At 39.7% G+C, this 16674-nt stretch overlaps 1 protein-coding gene across 1 annotated transcript; it reads right to left on the bottom strand.

Annotated features, from left to right (window-relative positions):
- Positions 1-1996: 1996 nt before the first annotated feature.
- On the bottom strand, positions 1997-16399 carry COQ2 (coenzyme Q2, polyprenyltransferase). Its single transcript, XM_087817795.1, is given in 5 exon segments — positions 1997-2053; positions 2055-2078; positions 2080-2543; positions 2546-2882; positions 16298-16399. Coding segments are annotated over 5 exon segments (984 nt in total).
- Positions 16400-16674: the final 275 nt, after the last annotated feature.

Here is a 16674-nt window from a genome sequence, read left to right as displayed (position 1 = left end):
TGGGTGAGAATGTCCTCGTTAAAAATTAAGAGGCATTTGTCCAACCACTTTTCCCACGCAATAGTGCTTCCTCTCAGCTACTTAGTATTCCACAAGAAATGTCTCTTTTCTTCACATCCATAGGAGCTGTCTTGTTTAGGAATGTCTTCGGTTGCAAGTAGCAGAAAACCTGCCTTACAGAACCTCAAAACAAATACACATGTATTTTTCTCACATAAAGAGACTTTGGATTTAAATAGCAGCTGGCATCAGGGCTACCATCTCTAACACGCTCTTACTTTTCCCTGCATGCTTGTCTCTTTCACGGTCACATCAGCTAATGGCTGCTGTCAATGGATAAATTAATAAAAAATTTGTGATAGATATATATATATATATAGAGAGAGAGAAACATTATTATTCAATCTTAAAAAGGAAAGATATCCTGCCCTTTGTAACAATATAGATACTAGACCTGGAGGACATTAAGCTAAGTGAAGTAAACCAGCACAGAAAGAAAAATATGCATAATCTCCCTTTATGTGGAATCTACATAGAAGCAGAGAGTAGGACAGTGGTTACCAGGGGCAGGGAAGAGGCGGTGATATTGGTCAAAGGGTACAAAGTTGCAGTTATATAAGATGAACAAATCTAGAGATCTAATGTACAGCATGATGACTCTAGTTAATAATATTGTGTTGTATGCTGGAAATTCTCTAAGAGAGATTTCAGGCACTCTGACCACAAAAAAAAAAAATAGTAACTATGTGAGGAGATGAATATGCTAATTAGCTTGACCATAGTAATCACTTCACTATGTAATGCATATCTAAACATCATGTTGTACACCTTAAATATATAAAATTTAATTTTTTAAATGGCTGCTACATCACTGGGCATTATGTTCATGTTTCAAAGTAAGAAAAAGGCAGTGTCCCTGTGATCATCCCCATTTCTCAGGACAGCAGCCATCAGACCTCTGTGCGTGTCCCACTCATCAGATCTCTGTCACACGGCCACACCTGGCATGAAGGGAGCCTAGGGCGGTGAGAGATTAGCTGGACACCTTGCCAATCTGAACAAAATCAGAGGTCTATCAACTATAAGGAGGTCATGGTTGCAGGGGCAGCAAACAGTGTCTGCCACACCCTGTGCATAGCATTAATCAAATTTCATTGAAATGTTTTGCCTCTGTTTCCTCTCCCATTAGAGTTAATGGCACTTGGCTGACAGAGGCACCCAGCCACCCCTGTATTCCCAGCACATGGCGCACTGCCTGGCACAAAATACTTAATAAACATAGCACACCTCCCCCCCCATGCAGCAGACTATACCATATCTAGACATACATGTAGGAGCAGAAATTTCTTTCCCTGTCTCCCCCCCTCCCCATGGCAGCCTTTATTTTCCCTGGAAAGAGAGCCCATTTTTCCCACAGGCATTTATCTAGATGCAGTTTCCTCTAAAGCGCCAAAACTCATACAGTTTCCATAAGTAGAGATAAGAATTATAATAAACAGAAGACATCAACTTAAATACTCAAGGTCATCTCAAATCCTGAAGAGTTCCAGGTGTCCATGAAAGAGGGAGAATTTTGCTGTTAAATGCTTGAACTAAAATCCAGGCAAATATGCTCTATGTTTTCATCTTCTAATTCTTAATTCTTTAACATACTGTAAGACTCTTATTCAAATCTAATTATGTAGTGACAAGACCTGAGAGTGTTTTGTAAAAGTTTGATTTAATAATTCCTAGAGCCCGGCAGGGCGTGGCTCGGCGGTTGAGCGTCGACCTAGGATCCAGGCAATCGGGGTTCGATTCCAGGTCAGGGCACATGCCCGGGTTGTGGGCTCGATCAATGACTCTCTCATCATTGATGTTTCTGTCTCTCCCTCCCTCCCCTTTCCTCCTTCTGAAATCAATAAAGATATATTAATAAATAAATAAATAAATAAATAAATAAATAAATAAATAAATAAATAAATAAATATAAAAATTCCTAGATAAAGTTCATTTGCTAATTTTCTATTCTACTATCTATATTTTTCTTTGTTTCATCTGTCTCCTTTTTTCCCCCACAAGTTTCCAAGGACAATTCCTTAAAAAAACTATTAGTCCTACTATTCGGTTAGAGGCAAATTTACCGCAACAATCCTCAGGTCTGTGACTGTCTAGAGCGTAAACCTGGTGAGTAGGTTGGGCTCTGACAGCAGCCAGAGCAGTGGAGTAGGGTGCAGTCTGACCACTGAGCCACTGCTTGTTGTTTTCGCAAAACTTCAGTGCCATGGACTTAAAACCAATTAGCGCATCATCTCTCTTGTCCTGATGGAAATAGATAGTATCATACATTAGAGTCCACGTAATTCCAGAAAAATAAAGAGGCAGGCAAACAGATGGATCACAGGAGCCCGTGACAGCAGACCATCCAACTAATGCTATCCAATTAAAAGTGAATCCTAAGGCTAAGTGAGGCCAGTGCATAATTCTTTTCATTAGCGAGTAAGTGATGACAAGAAGTAGGGATGCTGTTCCAAGAGCTGTGCCGTAGTAATTCAGACACAGAACAGTGCCAGGGTCAGCTGTCCCCCGACAAAAAAGAAGGACTGAAAAGTTGAAATGTCTCTAGCAGCTATTGGGCAATTTGCTATTCTTGCAACCTTTTTATCACAGTCCGGGTCCCACATGTCATTAATAGTACAGCCGGCTCCACGTGTCAGAACAGCTCCAGTGCCAAACAGGGAAAACATGTACCAATCTGGAAAACAACCCAGTTCAGCTGCCAATCCAATGCTCCAGGTACATGGCAGATACAGCAGCCGGGTTCCAATGGGCTTGTCCAGCCGGATGAGACACAGGTAGGGCTGCAGAGGGCGGGGCACAGAGTCCAGGACTGGGTGCACCAGCTGCACGAGCCAGCCACATAGCCAAGCCTAGAAACTTATTTTTTTTTAATTATTAAATTTATTGGGGTGACATACGTTACATAAGTTTCAAGCGTACAATTCTGATACATCATCTGTGTATTGCGCTGTGTTCACCACCCTAAGTCAAGTCTCCTTCCATCTCTGTATATTTGACCCAATTCAAACCTTTGACCCAAGCAGCAGCCATTAGGCTAAACATGAAGACTAGCTGAGATATGTGTATGTGGCTTGGGGCCACTAGATGTGAATTTCTATAAACTCAAATGAAAAATTGGGAACAAAGATAAAATGGCTACATTTTGGCTTCGGCTTCAGGTTGCCCACAATGGTCCACAAGTGACTGCAGTCCCCTGGCCATCTCCTCTGTCTCTAATTGATTAATGAAGTTCTGTGCCAACAGCTTGGGGTCAGGTACTTCAGAGGGGAAATGTGATACTTCAATCCTGACTTACCTAAAAGCCAATATTATACAGCCTATAGTCTTTGGATGTGTCCAAATGGTATCAGTTGCATTGCTCATGGCAAATATAATACAGATGAGGTTCTTCATCAAGAAATCAGAACCTAATTCAATAACACTTACTCATGCAACTCAAAAGCAGTCTTCTTTGAGGATTTCACGATGCCCGGGGCTATGAGACAAGCCCATCCAAGGAGCGTTCATGGCATGTGCACTCTCCTAAAACATTCACTTCTGAGAATATGTATGAAATAAGGGTGGAGTTGGATGCAGTGAGAAACCTCAGATAAATCACAGTCAACCAAAACTGGCTTTTAAGGAACTTGAGCTCAGCAGCAAGATACACACTGAGGTCCTATAATCCTTTGGATGGAACAAGGGAATTCTCCTTTATACTGAAGAAACTATTCTGAGCTATTCAGGCATAAATAGAGACTGTATATTTTGGCAGGAAGCACTGTTCTGGGATTTAAAGCCAGAATTATAAGCTCAAAATGGGAGAAAAGATGAACTAGGGTTGTCAGAAATAGAATAATTTTATTCTTCATATTTTCCCCAAAATAACAATTATACATTTCAACAGTGATTTTTTTATTGATACCAAATGGATTATTCAGGAACTTCTCATTCTGGCTTACTAATAACAAGTATAACAATTATTCAAATAAGAGTAGAGTTTACAATTGGATAAACACTGGGAAAGAATCAAAGAAAATCCTATTGCACTGGGCTGAGAGTCTCTCATGTGCTAAAATGTCAACATCAGTCCAGGATCTTCAGCCCAAGTCCATGTGGGCACATACTCCTGGGGCTGTGCCCAGGACCTCCAAGGCAATGGCACCTATTTCCCTACTTTGTTGTGGTCTACAAATGTCTCTCAATCAACTAACTCTACACCAGAGGTAAATCCTGAAGTGGACCATGTGGGGAAAGAAGTGGCTACCCCAGTATTAACTTGTCAGAATCTCTGTAATCTGGACCTCTTGGCTATGGCCAGTGAATAGCAGGATTGTGGGTTGTGGGTGGAAGGCCCTCCCTTGAGCTCTATCACAGGTTGTGTTATCGAATCAACATCCTATAGAAGCAAAATGATTGGTGTTTCATCATCCATGCCTGCAAGGGCTACTAAGGAGCACATTTATTATTCCAGAAAACATGGTGGGTTGTGGGAACAGAGGACAAACGCTGCAGGTGGGGAACTTCCAGCCTAATGCTTGGGAGATACCTCAGCGCTGACGAGACCACTCACTGCAAATGCAACGACAGAAGGTATGGCACTGCAGAGACCGCAGAGAATCTATGGGGAAAAAAATGAACTTCTTAATTTCTTTTGGATGTTTTGATGTAAAAGTATTCGTGTCACAATCATTATTAAATGAAGATATTAGAAAGAATAACTGAAGACAGTTTTGTATTGATACATGTAACAGAGGAACATTCTTGTTTGTAGTAAGCTTGTTTTTCCTTGCCCATTTGTTGTTTTCAAATTAAAGGCTAAATTCTCCTTTTTCCCAAACATGAGAGGAGATGGATTAAAAAAACAATTGACAAGTTAAAAAAAACAATTATAATGGTATGCTATTGTTTAACCTTATGCTAAGTTTACAAGGTGGCAGATGTATAGAAAGAAGAACACAGAGTAAACCAAGACCCTCATAGACAGGGTACTGTCCCCACATTGCATATCTCCTGGGGCACTGGTCACCACTTGCATCCCCTACACAGACTTTTGCATGAATGAGATATCCCACAGAGCCTGAGGAAGAAAGCTTAGATGATTCCCCATGTCAATTTTTCATGATGTTCTCCACTAATGTGTCAGTACCTTAGTTGCATGAATTAGCTTAAACAAAGATGCCAGGGCCTAATGACATTACTAAATGCTATTCTTTGGAATAAAAAAAAAAAGTAAAGGCCTTTCTTTCCCACTGCATGTTACTCGGAAGTTGCTGGCTATCTAAGTAAGTCTTAATAATTTTCAAAGGCATAGTTTTTCCTAAGTTAGAGTATTATCTTTGTCCAATAACAAAAGACTTTATACCAACATAGATATACACGTCACCTTAAGATCTTGTGCTATTTATGATGCATGGAGAGGATGCTTTTTCACCGTACACACCACATCGTGCAGACAACTGATCTATGCTTTAAGCCCCACCCATGACTTTGACCGAGATTAAGAACCTGAAGAACAGCACAACATTGGAGTTCTAATAGAAGTGCTATCAGATAGAACTGACTCTTCAAAGAAGCTGAAAATACCTTGTCATGAAGATCCACTCCACCATTCCTGGTACAAGTCTCCACTACAGAAATATCAAGTTATCATTATCTGTTTACATGAATGCATTAATGTCCCCTCTTGAAGGTAAAGCTCCTTAAGGACAAAACCATAACTTAGGCCTCCCCATGTCCCTGGGTCTTCACCCCAGGCTTGGTACATGACGGCTTACTCATTACTAGGAAATGACTGAGTGTGCAGCACTGAGCAGCACCCTCATCTCTCTGAGTAGTAAAAGGCAGGGGTCATGTGTAAAGAATCAAGTCACATTGCTCTCTAAGGACTCACCAAGGCTAACTCATCCTGTGAAGAGAGGTGCTTTATCAGAAACCTTAAAATAAAATGTCAAGGCCTGTGTATTATATTGGGTAGGGCTAGAAATGTGTATTTTTAGAGTACAGGCTATCCTTATTCAAACATAGAAAATATATTTATTTATCTGGTATAGTTTTAAGATTCCATGTACCCTCTTAAAAAGTCTCCTTCACCTGCTTACTTGCCTCAAGATAAACTCTCAGAGTTTTATTTCTTTATCACAGGGTTTAAGTTAAAATGTAAATCCCTATGGAATATGTAACATTTTCATTGTAGTTAGCAATCATTTACATTTTAGTGTGAACAAAAGCTGCCAGAGAAGAATTTTTATTAAAAGTCACTGGGTATGTAAAGGGATTAAAAAATAAAATGAAAAAACACAGAGCTTTTCTGAAGGCCCATGTCACCTCTTCACTGACTTGCCTTGGACTGGCCTTGACTGCAGCCAGGTGGTCTTTTCCTGCATTCACCAGTGGGCAGCAGGGCCAAACCCCTCTCAGACGCAGGAGCTCAGACACACTGCAACCTTCAGCAGTTCTTTCAATGAGCACAACGCATAGGCTGCTGTTGCCTTCTCCTCAGCCTGGGGAATCACCAAGCATCATTAGATTCAGGAGAATGGCTTAGCAAATCAGAATGTCAGAGGGTGCAGACCACACACGCATGGCCCGGTCACAACTCCACAAGTCCTCAGTTGTGAGTCATGACAGGAGTAAGTCACAAACCTTACCAAGTTCTATAATGATCTGGAGCCTGTGAATCATGAGATGGGAGTTTGCCACCAACTAGCTGTGTAACTTTAAGGTTTTGGTTTCCATAAATTATTTTTTTTTAAGGCAAGAGATTGAGATATGCATAATCAAACAAAAGTGGGATATTCTAGCCCTGGCTGGTGTGGCTCAGTTGGCTGGGCATTATCCTGTGCACTGAAGAGTTGCCAGTTCAATTCCCGGTCAGGGCACGTGCCCGGGTTGCCGGCTCGATCCCCAGTAGGGGACGTGCAGGAGGCAACCAATCAGTGACTCTCTCTCATCATTGATGTTTCTCTCTCTCTCTTCCTCTCCCTTCCTCTCTCTGAAATCAATAAAAATATATTTTTAAAAATCAATAAACTATTCTTTAAAGAAATGTGAGCAACTCTGCATTAAAACAAAGTTAATTCTTTTTTCATTTTAGGATTCCTCCGGGGACTTTAATTTGTTGATACGCACTGTGAATCACCAGGAAGATAAACAGAGCTCCATGTTTCCTAAATTTATTTTATCTTGGAACCCTATTTTCAAATCTTATTTCTCAGGACTAATATTCTCCTGGACACAATTTAGGAACTGTTAGACTGAAAGACTCCCAAAGCCCTTCTGAGCAGTAATATTCTGAAATTTTACCCTATGGGTCTCTTTTTATTTCCACTAATCCTAGCAAGGAACTCCACTTAAGATTCTACAAATCCAAGCTCTTTGCAAACTACAAAATACCAAATAATTGTTATAATAACAGAGGGCTAGGGCCTGGGGGAGACGGAGCACATCCTTCTGTCATCACACTTTCTTTCAGGAAACCCCAAGAGCATGGAGAACAGACGGGCTCCGCTAGGAAACTTCTGAGCAGTCTAACCTTTAAGCTTGTTGTGTATATATATATATATATATATATATATATATATATGTTGATGACACACTTAGAAAATAAATTCTAGGATTCTGGCACCATTTTGTTTAAGAAAATAATAAAATCCTTTGTTTTGTGTTAATGGTATTGTAACTAATTAGGGGGGAAATTAGCTGCCAGTTTCCATGAAAAGACAAGGCCTCATTTCACTGACATCTTTACCTCTATGAGTAGCGAGCTGATGGTCTGCTGCCTGTGTGGTGTTCAGCTCAGCCTCTGCCGACTGGGACTCATTAGCTAAGGGTTACAAATATGTAACCAATGCTTTTTCCAGATACTGTACCACAAACTAAGTACCACAGTGTCCGTCCCCTGCCTCGAAGGCCTGGGTCTGAGCCACTCAAGACGTTCCCTCCAGCTCAGCCCGGAGTCTGGGATTTTCATTAGATGGAGATCTTCACATCCAAGCAAGTACAGCTACACTAGAAATGCTGCTCCTCTCTTCATGGGAGGTGGGAAGGGGGGTGAACATGCTAATAAACAGCTACCTTTTAATTTCTTAATTTTAGTGTTTAATAGACAACTTCCTGTTCTTTTATTTTCCTAAGGCTAAATCAATGTGTAGTCTAAGTGACTTTGGGAATTGGATAGACATTGCAAAAGCGTTTCTCTTAATGGGAGTTTGTCACATTCTGTGTTTTGGGAGGCTTGTCATATGCAACACTAACCAGGAGAGCCCCAGAACTGCTGATGTCCTATGGGGTCCAGGATAATGGAATGTCCCTGCAGACATCAGAGGCCTGAACAAGCACAAAGAGCCACACACAGCCCAAGAGCAGTCTAATTTTCACTGCTCTGGTATAAGGCTATGGGTAGGCGCAAAGCTGGACTGAGCAAGGGAGCCTCCCACCATGGGGGACACCCTCCCTGGAACTCCCCACTTTGCCCTGAGAGACTCTCCTTTAGGTCAGAGAGCAATAGCAGATTCACTGCTATTTAACAAACAGCTGCTGTTAAAATCTACAAACATTCTGTGCCTCACATTTACCTATCAGATTAAACCGTCTCCTTGACAGAACTGAGAAAATGAGACCATGTGTAAGGAACATGATTGTGGGGAGTGAGATGGGGTCTTGACAGGACCTGGGGGAAAGAGATTGTCAGGCACAAGGGCTGCTCCAGGACATTCATGTTCCACAGGACCTGGCCAGCCAGAGCAGGGGAGGAGGGATTAGAGAAGGGTGTTAAGAAAGAATTCCACGGGGAGCTCGGAAGAATAACGGAGGGGCAGTGGTGGCAGCCAGCGGATTCCCAAACAGCTGACAGGAGCACACCAGAGAAATGTGCGTGCTCTCCAGCAAGCCCTGCCCAGGCCCTCATACGTGCTCTCAGGTGAGCTTTTTCTAGTCAAATAAGAAGTTATCCACACTCTCAAAGAAGAAGAAAAAGAAAGAAAACAGTGAAAACAGTGAACCTAAATCACTTCAACTACAAAATTCTTCCACATATCCTGGAGACAACTATAGCAAGATTTTAGAGTGACACATGTTAGGATACAAAATAAGTCTTAATAAATTTAAGAAGAATGAAATCATATTGAGTATCTTCTCTGGCCATAAAGCTATAAAACTTGAAATCAGTCACAAGAAGAAAACTGAAATGCATGTTTTCTCAGCAGCCAGAGGTCCCATACACTAAAGCATCAGTCAGTTCAATTCAAGCAGAAATTTGTGCCCCAGGGATGGTGACTGAGCTGGTCCCCAAGAGAGAGAGGAAAGGCAGCCTAAACAGGACTAGCCTCCTGCATTTGGCTAAGCAAGAGGAAGGAAAATAAACAATTGAGCTGTGTAGCTTCTTTTCCCTCCAGTTGAGGCTACACCTTCTCAAATATTACCCACTTACACTCAGTAGTGAGAACTCCAAACCTTGGTGGTTCTGAAGTTTCACCACAAACTTTATTCTTGAGAAGCCAAGAGCAGCAGAAAACCTAACTGCAAGTTTTCTTTTTTTGAGAGAGCCTTGAACTCCCTTCACAGAAAATGTCTATGGGCAAACAAGGTAAAGTAGACTTGAGGGTAGGTGTTTCAAAGACATCAGACTTCCCTACATCCAGGATATCCCACCTGAACTGCAGTTAAATTTCAATAAATAAATACATAAAACCAAATAAATCGAGAGTCTTGTTTCCTGGACCAAGAGATACTTTGCTGGAACCCAAATGCATGACCTTAGGGGAAAACTCAAGAGCTACTTAAATGAGCCTCATTTTAATGAACCACAGCATAGCTGATGGCTGATGCACCCTCAGAACTGCATGTTTATACTCCTGTCTGCTGGTAGAATAGGTGGCTGGGCTTTTGTTTTGCTTTATCCAAGTGGAATGTGTTTCTCTAGGAGCACAGTGTATCTCAGACCTGGGTCTGGATTGAACCCAAGGAATGTAAGATCAGAGAGTGCCTGAAGTTACTAGATAGTGGCTAACAGGCAATGAAGCTTTTGATTCTGTAAAATAAAGCATTGGACTAGCTGAGCCCAAAAAATCTTCCAGCTTGAACATTCTGCGATTCTATGGTTCCACCCCACATTCCATATTCATCGACAAACAAGGAAAATCTGACCTCGACTGGTGGTTTTTGAGACTTCGCCATTCCATAAAGCACCAAGAAAATGCGATCATACCAGATTTATTTAATTTGTGTGTATTTCATCATTGCTGAGCCCTTCCCAAATGCTAAACTAGGGCTAGGGTTCAAGAGCATTTGGAGGAAAAAAATCACAGACAGGTTCTGGCTATTGGGTTTAGATGTATTAACCTATGAGAAAAACAGTAAAGATTCTGAGACTTTTTTTTTTTTAATTCTCACCCAAGGATATTCTCTCCATTGATTTTTAGAGAGAGTGGAAAGGAAGGAGTTGGGGAGAGAGGGAGAGACATCAACTGGTTTCCCTCCTCCCCCTGCACATACCCCAACCAGGGCAGGGGAATGAACCTACAACCCAGGCACATGCACATGACCAGGAATAGAACCTGAGACCCTTCGGTACTTGGACCAACACTCCAACCACTGAGCCACACTGGCCAAAGAGAGGCATTCTTAAGAGGGGACTATAATTCTGAGGGCTACAATCAGATCCACACTGGAAAACTCTCTGAAGAGAGAAGTCCTTGAGGGAAGAGCTTGGAAAGAGAACTAAGAATGGTCAGTCTGGAAGTTTCATTCAGCTATTATTAGTAATATTTTTGGCTAAAGCTTGCCATATGTTAGGAAAATGAAAACGGTGTTGTTTTTCAAAAATAAAATGTATTTGGATAATAAGAACAAAGAAGTTATACACCTACATTTTTAAATTAAGTTTTAATTTGCATCTAGAAAATTTACCTTTTGTAGTGGGCAGTTCTGTGATTTGACACACATGATCATGTGTAACTACCACCACAACCAAGTTACAGAATAGCTCCATCATCCAAAATAGCTCTCCCATGCCTTTGTAGTCAATCCCTCCCTCCTCTGCCAGTCACTGGCAACCACATATCTGTTCTCTCTTTTTCTTTTTTAAAATGTATCTTATTGTTGAAAGTATTACAGATGTCCCTTTTTCCCCCCTATTGACACCCTCCACTCTGCACCTGCCCCCCCCCCCCAAGGCCTTCAGCACACTCTTGTCTGTGTCACTGGGTTATGCACATAAATTCTTTAGTGAATTTCTCCCCACCCACCCCTACTCCCACCTTCCCTCTGAGATCCATCAGTCTGTCTGATGCTTCTATGTCTCTGGATCTATTTTGTTCATCAGTTTATTTTGTCCATTAAATTCTACACATGAGTGAGATCATGTGATACTTGTCTTTCTCTGACTGGTTTATTTTGCTTAGCATAATACTCTCCAGGTCCCTCCATGCTGTCTCAAAGGGTAAGAGATCCTTCCATTTTACAGCTGCATAGTATTCCATGGTGTAAATATACCATAGCTTTTTATCTACTCATCTACTGATGGGCACTTGGGCTGTTTCCAGATCTTAGCTATTATAAATTGCACTTCTATGATCATAGGAGTGCATATGTTCTTTCTGATTGATGTCTTGGGTTTCTTAGGATATATTCCAAGAAGTAGGACCACTGGGTCAAATGTTCTCTCCTTATGACTTTGCCTTTGAAAGAATTTCATCTACTTGGAATTACATAGTAGTCAGCCTTTTGAGCCTGGTTTCTTTCACTAGCACAATACATCTGAGATTCATCCATGTATTTACATGTATCAATAATTTGTTCTTTTTTATTGCTGTGTAGTATTCCATTGTGTGGTTAGACCACAGTTGAGAGACATTTAGGTTGTTTTCATTTAGTGACAATTTTAAAAAACACTATAAACATCCTGTACAGGTATTTGTGTGGATGTAAGTTTTCATGTCTCTAAAGTAAGTACTTAGGTAATGAGAATGCTAGGTTTGTATGCTAAGTACACATTTAACTTCATAAGAAATTGTCAAACTATTTTCCCAAGTGGCTGAACCACTTGGAATTTCCACAAGAATGTACTAGAATTCAAATTTCTCTACATCCTTGCCCACACTTGGTATGACCAGTTTTTTTCTTTAAGCATTTCTAATAAATGTGCAGTGATATATAATGTGGTTTTAATTTGTATTTCCCTTATGACTAATGATGTTGAGCATCATTTCATATACTTTTTTGCCATCCATATATTTCTTTGGTGAAGTGACTATTCAGACGTTTTGCCCATTTTTATTGGGTTGTTTGTTCTCTTATTATTGCTTTTTCGGTGTTCTTTTATGTTCTGAATGTGTCTTTTATCAGATATATGATTTGAAAATATTCTCCTAACAGAAAATTTTTGAAGAGCTATAGGCCTCCTTCAGAAGCCCACAATTAAGGGTTGATAGATAAGGGAGAGACAGTGAAAGCCCAAACTTCTTATTTGATCTCCATCTTTTTTGTTGAGAATTTTCTCCAGAATAAAAATTGCACTACAAACACTAGCAAGAGGGAATTGAAACCTAAATATGAATAAATTTTAATAGAATATCTTATTCTCTCAACAAGAACATACAGTTCTGTCAGAAGGAATCTCATCTCCTGTGGCTAAGAGAAATGCAAACGTGAGGTGTGCCAGTGAGGAAATGGGAAGACTAGTAGAGGAGCTAGAGGATTACAGACCCATCAAATGCCTTAGTTCCAAACCAGAGGAGGAGATAAACATAGCATATACCAAAAGACAGTGAACTATACATCAGTACCAACAGGACTCCAGAATAGGAAAATATTGTGAGGACACAGGCAGTTAACATTTTCTACTAGGAGTTAACATGGGTTCATTATTGGGTCACATGAGATTAACCTATTTTTCCTACCCTGGCAGAGCAAGAAAATGAGTGACTACAGAGCATGTGATGTCTGCACTTTGTAAAGTCTCTCTAACTAGATTAGCTGATAATATGAAAAGGAGGGGGGTGAGAGGATTATTTAGTTAGTTGCATTTGTAATTTTTGAAGAAATACATGCAATGGGTATTTATCTTTGGGCCAGTGGCAACCTAGAAAGATGCTGTCTTGATTCTCTCATACCAAATAATTTTATCAATAATTCATATAAAAATATGGAAGGCAGGTACGCTAAATTTGCAGAAAGCTTTAAATGATTCTAAAGTCATAAATGATTATGAAAGATTTAGGATCCAATAAAAACTAAAAACATCTTTCCAAGTCACAATGAATAAAATAAAATAAGTTTTAAAGGAGATAAATTTAAAGTCCTGCACTGAGTCCAAAAAACAGTTTGCATTCTGGGTAGTAAAAGATACAGGGCTCAGCACAAAAAGATGAGAACAGGACTTACAGTTTAAGTCAGCAGTAAGCCTGATGTGAATCAACAATGAAGTATGATGTCCAAAATTACTAATAGGCAATCTTGATATATATTTATGAAAGTTTATCATTTTAGAGCGAGGAAGGATGATAGTTCTATTTGAACATACCTGGAGCCTGTGTCCAACTACTCTCCAGGAAGGCTACAAACCGGAGCATGTCTGAGAGCAGTAGGCAGTCAGTCATCTAATGCAAGCAACAGCCAAGAAAATGGGGAAGGATAGACCTGTGAGGGGAGAAAAGAAGACTTTGGGGACTTATACAGTAATTGCTGACATAAAATACTGAGAGGCTTACATGTGATTGAGTTACTACCCATCTTGATCAAAATAACTCCGCAGTTATTTTATAACTCTAAGTTAACTCCAGAACTAAGACCAAGGGGAGAAAAGTCCTGGGAGGAGAAAATTTCTGAATAGTTACTCAAATATAAAATGTAATTTTCTTTTCTTAGGAGGAATTCAAGAATAAACCAGATTAGCTCTTGGAGAGGTTGTATGTAAAGGAGATTTTTAAATGCAATGAGTAGATACATTAAAATAACCATGAAGGTCCTATCCAGCCTGATGAGTATGTGTTTCAGTGATCATATGGTACTTGTTTGAACTCTAACTTTCCCAAAACTTGGGGGAAAAAAGAAAAATTAACAAATATGTGGAATGAAATGGGACCCATAGCTCCAAAAGAATATTTGGAATGAATTTGGAAATGTTTCCAAGAAGTTGCATTAGGAAAGTTTGGGTTGTTTTTGAATTTTGTGTCAAATAAAAAATTAGATTTAAAAATTTTATGAGTTGCAGAGATATTAAATTTTTTACATTGTTTCTTCCACTAGACATTCATATGAAATCATAGCAACTGATATAAAAGTAATAACAAATACAATTTTAAATAAAGCAAGAATTTTTCATTAGCTATAGTGGGAGTTGTCTAGAGTTTTGATGAAATTAAGAAGAGAAAATAAACATGTGGAAGGGGGAAAAAGGAATGTACTTCGTAGCAGGACTCAATATTGATCAATATAGTAGTAATAATTCTCCAGAATAATCAGTGGGGAATTTAAGATGAATAAGAATTGTCTTATATGGTGTAATAGGTTGCATATAATACAAGATAATAAACAGAAATAACAGGAATTTTTATAAGGATAAAGCTATGGAAACTTGCATAGTAGGGAAACTGAAAACCATCAAAATCCTGTCAATACAATTAATCACATGCTTTCTCTGGAAAAAGTATCAGCATTAGGTACTGACAGGAAATTATCCCAGAGTCAATTTGCTCTGGGTTCATAAGAGTTCAACTGGTTAAATGGCGAAAAACAAACAATTCAGAAGCTGAAAACTTTCACACACTCTGCGGGTGGAAAGCAACAGTGCCAGACACAAAGAGAAGATAATAATGAATTGAATTAAAATTTTCCAGGCTTTCTCTAGGGTTCTCGGCAAAGCAATTAGCACCTTTTAGAACAATAACATGTTGAGTGGTATGTAACACCCATGCATACATATATTACATATGTGTATATATGTATATATAAAACTTTTTTTTCTTTCATTCCCTTTTCCTTTACCCTCATCACTGCAGTCTACACTGAGAAGAAAAATGTAGAACCTGCACACACACACACACACACACACACACATATATATGTTTCAAGTAACAGAATTCATTCACAAGTTTTTAAAGTATAAATAATACCATGACTAGGACTGTACAGTTATACAAGCTCTGTCTTTAAAGCTCAACCAAATCTCCTAAAATTCCTTTGGGGGAATATTTGTGTGTGCGGCAGGGGGGGGGGGGGGGGGGGTTGTAATCAGAGTTAGTCTAACACCCAGGCAAAGGAGGTGGTTGCCACTATGGCATTTATTTGCACGCTTTGGAAGGACATTTGGTTAATATATATACAGCTGACCTTTGAACAACATGGGTTTAAACTGTGTGGGTCCACTTATATGTAGATTTATAAAACTAAATATAGTGGACCCTCCATATCCCTGGGTTTTGCATCCACAGAGTCAACCAATCGCAAATAAAAAACAGTATTTTCAAATCCACAGTTGAGAATCTGCAGATGCTGAAGACCAATTGTATACATTATTCTATGCCATTTTATGTAAAAGACTTGAACATCTGCAGATTTTGGTATCTGCAGGAGAGTCTTGGAACCAATTCACCACAGATACTGAGGGACAAATGTAGTTACATTTGTGGAGAGTCAAAAGTTCTACTTGGATTTCCACTGTGTGGGTTTGCCACCGCTTATCCCCATGTTATTCAAGAATCAACTGTATCTCTACTATCCAAGTGTCTGTATATCAGAAATTTAATCATTCTTTTTGGTCATGCATAGTTTTCTTTATAGAATTTTCTTTAACATCCAGAGTTCCTACAGAAGAGACAAACCATTAAGTTCTAAAAGCTAAATTGAAATGAGTTGGTCAATCTCTTTCCCACCCAGCAAGGGTACAGAAGAAGAATGGGGACATCCCAGATATATATCACGATGGTCAAGGGGAAGAAGAGAAGGGGCCAAGAAAGGAAGGGTAAAGAAGGTGAGTTCATTAGGAAACATCTCTGATGAACTCTGCTTTTCTTCCCACCTTTGCTCCAGCAGGCCCTGGCTTTCCTAAAGATCATTCCCAAGTCATCTAGCACAACACAGCCAATTTTACCTTAGGGATGAGCAAATAAATTTTTTAAAAGCCATTAAAATGGCTTGATCTCCTCATTTCAGGTTGTCTTAAGGAGAATATTTCAAAAACTCTCTCCTGTTGTGCTAAAATTAATTTTTTTTTAAGAAAATCCCCCAAATTGCCTATTCATTAAAGCACCTGCTATACCATAGACGTGACTCCATATGGCATTGTGTGTCTCACAAATACCAACTCCTCCATGAAGCCTTCTCTGATTCCCCAACCTTCTCCCCAGTCATCACTCTTCATGCTCCTCTACGGCTCTGTAAGCCCTTCTCTCAGCACTTCCTTCACTCTGACGAATCATTCACATTCATCACCCCAGTTACATAGCAAACTCTTTACCATTCCCAGAATCTAGCCCAATATCTGGCACAATGAGTTTGATAACACTCTGATACCTGAATAATTAAATACTAAAATGTAGGTTACATTATAAGTGCATATTCCTTGACTGTCTCCTTAGATGATAAGCTTCTGGGCAAATACCTTTAATTACAGAATAAGGCTTTCCAGCAGCAACA

This window comes from Miniopterus natalensis, chromosome 6 (genome assembly GCF_054644295.1).
Source record: "Miniopterus natalensis isolate mMinNat1 chromosome 6, mMinNat1.hap1, whole genome shotgun sequence".
Lineage (NCBI taxonomy): Eukaryota > Metazoa > Chordata > Mammalia > Chiroptera > Miniopteridae > Miniopterus > Miniopterus natalensis.
This window is presented reverse-complemented; position numbering and strand designations above follow the sequence as displayed.